This window comes from Sitophilus oryzae, unplaced genomic scaffold, assembly GCF_002938485.1.
Source record: "Sitophilus oryzae breed Bouriz unplaced genomic scaffold, Soryzae_2.0 scaffold_577_pilon_pilon, whole genome shotgun sequence".
In the NCBI taxonomy this organism is placed as follows: Eukaryota; Metazoa; Arthropoda; class Insecta; order Coleoptera; family Curculionidae; genus Sitophilus; species Sitophilus oryzae.
Window position 1 is genome coordinate 132,348 of NW_022147170.1, and position 4,972 is coordinate 137,319.

The following is a 4,972-nucleotide window of genomic DNA, read 5'->3' on the forward strand; positions in this document are numbered from 1 at the left end:
TCACCTGTTGGCAGATATTGGGACATAGCAAATACATATAAATTTGTTGCATCATAGTACATTATATATTTATTAGGTATTGTTGCATCAAAATTTGATAGAAAAGGATTGTTTGCCTCTGATTTCCGTGTTATGCATGAACTTACCCCACCACGAACGCTATTTTTGAAAAAATGCAACATATCCGGATCTGTTAATAATTCCAGTTCGATGCCTGTATAGCGTAAACACGCTTCCCATGATAAGCCGGGAAATGTGTAGAAGTGTGCAGGGTCTAGTTTATACGTAGACAAGCATGTTTTTCGAAAATTTTCGAAAATATCAGCTAAAAGTAAAGTATCTGATAGCAAATATATATCTGAATAATGTCCTATACTTTCACATTCGAAAAGATCCCAAACTTTAAGAGCTCTTTGGTATTCCTCGTCGGAAATATGTTCATCTGTTAAACTGTTAAAAAACTGATCTTTTTTAGGTAAAGCAGTTTCCTCTAATTTTTCAAAACTGTCAATATAACTATATGGAAATACACCTTTTTGACGAATAAGTTTAAATTGTTCCTCATCTTCGAAAATCTTTTTTATTTCTTTACATTGTTCATCTTTTAAACTATCTGCTAAATTAGATAGAGGAAATGATAAGAATTGAAAGGAGTCACTCAAAGATAAATCTCAATGATAAATTTCTTTTTTTTAAATTTTTTGTATGTTTATCAAAATAATTATCTACGAGAATGTGTTTTTCAAAAGAAATATATTTCTCTTTATTTTGGGCAATTACTGATAGTTGTTCTTTATTTGAACACATACTCTTTGTAAATAGGTGACTGTCGTAATTACGTAAGTTGTGCATTATAACTGGAATAAAATTAGGAATTTTAAAGTTTATATTACATAAAGAGTGAGCCGGCCCTCTATAGTTGCCTGTAATGTGTCAATGATCGGCAACTTTATCCCCTAAAAGCGGTTTTTCACGAATATGACAGTGTGTGGCATTATTATGTGTAGTTTGTTCTAATTGGGATAGAGTATTCATTTTTTTAGGATTTCTTAGAAAAGTGTGATATAAATTTAATACATCTCGTTCTAGATAATTTATAAAAACTTGTTCGCTATTCAAACCTCTATATTTTTCAAACTTAGAATATTCATCATCAAATGAACATTTGATGTAATACATAAGAAAGAGTATGGAATATGTTCAAATTTTTTTAGTGTATACTTATAAATTATTTGGATTTTCTACATCATAATTCTCATTCAAAGGTTTTAAAATACATTCAAAATCTGCATATACTATAAAAGGAACTTTCATTTGCTTTTGATAATTAACATATTTTAATGTGTTTTCATATGCTACATTTCCGTATTTGTCTTTAAATAATTCTTTAGAAGGTAAATTAATTCTAACATGATCACAATCATAACTATTATGATACTGTAATTTTTGTTCTGTGTCAAAGTATTGAAGACATCCTTCACACAAATATTTTCTTCCATTGTGTTTACTAAGTTGTTTAGAAATTAATTTAGAAAGATTGGAAATGTAGCAATAATGAAAATTTCCGTCATCATCATTTATTAATAATAAATTAACATGAATATTTTTTCTATCACTAGAAAAATGTAGAGGACCAATTATTTCATATTCTTCATTATTAGAAATTTTATTATAATATTTTTCTAAACCGTACACATTGATAGAAATATTATTTTGATTTTCAAAATTTTTAATGTCTTTTAATGATATTGGAAAATCAATACCTGTAGTGTTCAAAACTGTTGAATAGTGTGGGTATGATGATGTTTGAAAATCAACACCTGTTGGAGGATGAAGGGCTGCAACTACGGACCATGCGAAGCAGTAGTCATCGTTATTTCTTATGTTGACGACAGCTTGACGTTGAGTTATTTCGGGAGGAAGTTCAATAAATGATGACGCTCTCAAAGGGTTGAATTTGTTGATGTTAATTTCCAAAAAAAGGAGATTTAGTAAAATCCATCCTGAAACAAAAAATAAAATTAATGTATTATGTTACATTTATATTAAAAATATAACACTTACCAGAGTCCTTTTCTGCGAATTCATCAGCCTTGTTGTCAATAATTGTTAAAAACTCTTCTACTAAGTCCTTTGTTGCACTGCTGTTACAAATTACTTTAAATGGAGTGTTGAACGATTTGACATCATGATTATCGTTACTGGGGTTATAGTAATATCCAAAAAGTTCTATATTGACTTTAATACAAGTATGTTTTTTCAGTTGATTGTCAAACACCCGTAGAATCTTTTGTTCCAATATTTTAAAATAGTTTTTAACATTTAAAATATTTTCTTCGGTAGATAATCTGTAGGATATTATCCTTTCCTTGAAAGCTGATTTTATTACTTGAATTCCTTTTTCCTCCAACGTTTTACAGTTGTTTTTGTGACTGTTTGAACGCAGATGACCAACCCACAAATTTTGTAAAATATGTTCTTTACATTCTGAACAATATTTTTCTATAAATGAAATTATTTTGTTAGTTTATAAAATTATACAATGGGAATGTCTTACTTTTTTCTTCAGCTGCTGACCTCCCCAAAAAACGGTTTAGAAAAGAAGACTTTTTGCACGCATTCTTTAAGTGACGAGTTAAATTATCTTTACGACTGAACGCTTTTTGACAAGATGAACATGTGAACATGTTTCAATTTAATTCTGTAATATAAGATTATGTTGTATATTTGAATATTTAAAAGGTTATGAATAAATTTTGGAAAGAAGAAGGTAAAAAATATTTACCTGTAAACAGTCGAGAATTATTAAAACACGAAACCACACAAACACCTTGCAAGCTCAATCGTAGTGAGAAATATTGTTGCAGTCGGGCGGTAAAAGCAGATTCTTTTATAATTGGTTCGTGACTAAGGATGTTCGATTTAAATCGATTCTGCAGAAAATCGATCTTTTGTCATGCGATTCCCGATTTTTTTACAAAAATCTCTCTATAAAAGAAAATATTTATAAGACTAACATTGTAAAACAGTGAGAAAAAGTCTTACCCTTTTTTCAGCAGACTTTCCAAGCCATCGGTTGAAAAAACTTGACTTGCTACAGGCAGTCCTCATATGGCGTAATAGATTATCTTTACGATTAAAAGATTTAACACAAGATGTACAATTGAATATGTTGATATTTCAGTTCTACAAAAGAATTCTATGTTTTAACTTATATTATTAAAATATTATTATGTTGTATCTATGACCTAATCATGAAAGAAATTTGGAAATTGTATATTATATTGGGCAGTTAGTTGGTTTTGTGATTTTGTGTTTGTTGGTGTAGTTTGTCTATTTTTTTAATTTTACTCTAGTTACTGTTCATGTATCCATGATGAATTAAATTTAGACAGTCAGTTTTGGTAGTGCGTTTGTTGTCTGTTTTGTGGCTTTGTGTTTGTTGGTGTAGTTTGTCTATTTTTTAATTTTACTCTAGTTACTGTTCATGTATCCATGATGAATTAAATTTAGACAGTCAGTTTTGGTAGTGTGTTTGTTGTCTGTTTTGTGGCTTTGTGTTTGTTGGTGTAGTTTGTCTATTTTTTTAATTTTACTCTAGTTACTCTTCATGTATCCATGATGAATTAAATTTAGACAGTCAGTTTTGTTAGTGTGTTTGTTTTCTGTTTTGTGGTTTATCTGTTTGTTAGCGGTGTAGTTTGTCTATTTTTTTAATTTTACTCTAGTTACTGTTCATGTATCCATGATGAATTAAATTTAGACAGTCAGTTTTGGTAGTGTGTTTGTTGTCTGTTTTGTGGTTTATCTGTTTGTTTGTATAGTTTGTCAATTTTTTTAATTTTACTCTAGTTACTGTTCATGTATCCATGATGAATTAAATTTAGACAGTCAGTTTTGGTAGTGTGTTTGTTGTCTGTTTTGTGGTTTATCTGTTTGTTAGCGGTGTAGTTTGTCTATTTTTTTAATTTTACTCTAGTTACTGTTCATGTATCCATGATGAATTAAATTTAGACAGTCAGTTTTGGTAGTGTGTTTGTTGTCTGTTTTGTGGTTTATCTGTTTGTTAGCCGTGTTGTTTGTTTATTTTTATTGTTGAGTGTTTGTTGGTTATATTTTTTTACTATTTATGTGAATTAAATTATTTAAACAGACAGTTTTCTTAGCGTCTTTGTTGTCTGTTTTGTGGTTTATCTGTTTGTTTGTATAGTTTGTCTATTTTAATTTTACTGTAGTTAATGTTTAGTTGTGTTTTTGTATTGTTTATTTGTCCATAGTGATTTACTGACTATTTTTATCTATCTTTTGTTAATCTATTTACCTGGGTGTTTTTATAATGCTATTTTAATATTAATAACGAGTTAAATTTTGAAGAATATTATTTGTGTAAAAATATAATTAAGAACTGGACAAGTTTTTGAATAGAAAGTCTTAATTTTATTAGATTAATATGTAAAACTATAACTTACCAAAACTATAGATATTAACTTTCAACGACTTCTAACCTAATCTTAACTTTAACTGACTAATCGTTTTTAACTGACTGAACGTCTTTTGCAAGCAAGCACACCAAGCAACTGGTCTGTTTTCAGGTCTGGCAGGTCTGCTTCCAAAGCTAACAGGTTGACCCTGAGATCGTTGAACCTATATGTCTTCGCGGTACTGGTTTTCTTTTTTAAATTTTATATTAGAGATGAGCAATGATTTGAAATATCGATAAAATGTGGTTATATTTAATAATAATATATTAAACTGGTTGTGTTGTTGTTTTCTAATGTGTGTTTAGAATTAAATGAAATATTTTATTGATGGAAACATTGGATCTCTGGATCTCTAGAACTTTTTTTAAATGATATTTATCTGTCAAATCAATAGAATTTTTACATGATGTGAAATAAAACTGCAAATATTTATAGTCACATTTATTTTAATCCCCTTTTTATACTCTGGACAAAGTAATATCTAATTATAT

The 4,972-nt window shown here is 28.6% G+C and overlaps 1 protein-coding gene across 1 annotated transcript; it reads right to left on the reverse strand.

The window, feature by feature from the left end:
- Window positions 1–1,221: 1,221 nt before the first annotated feature.
- Window positions 1,222–4,710, reverse strand: LOC115887564. Its single transcript, XM_030907021.1, has 5 exons — window positions 4,470–4,710; window positions 3,046–3,186; window positions 2,558–2,988; window positions 2,065–2,502; window positions 1,222–2,003 (listed from the first exon to the last, which is right to left on the reverse strand). The coding sequence occupies exons 3-5, from the start codon at window positions 2,685–2,687 to the stop codon at window positions 1,222–1,224; spliced, it is 1,350 nt and encodes a 449-aa protein (XP_030762881.1). The 5' UTR covers window positions 2,688–2,988; window positions 3,046–3,186; window positions 4,470–4,710.
- Window positions 4,711–4,972: the final 262 nt, after the last annotated feature.

Bases quoted from the DNA above. Each gene is read 5' to 3' on its own strand.
- LOC115887564 (XM_030907021.1), bottom strand. From the start codon at position 2,687: ATGTTCACATGTTCATCTTGTCAAAAAGCGTTCAGTCGTAAAGATAAT. The intron at 2,503-2,557 runs GTAAGACATTCC...TTTCATTTATAG, and splicing joins GTCAGCAGCTGAAGAAAAAA to AAAAATATTGTTCAGAATGT. The intron at 2,004-2,064 runs GTAAGTGTTATA...TTTTTGTTTCAG, and splicing joins ATTCGCAGAAAAGGACTCTG to GATGGATTTTACTAAATCTC.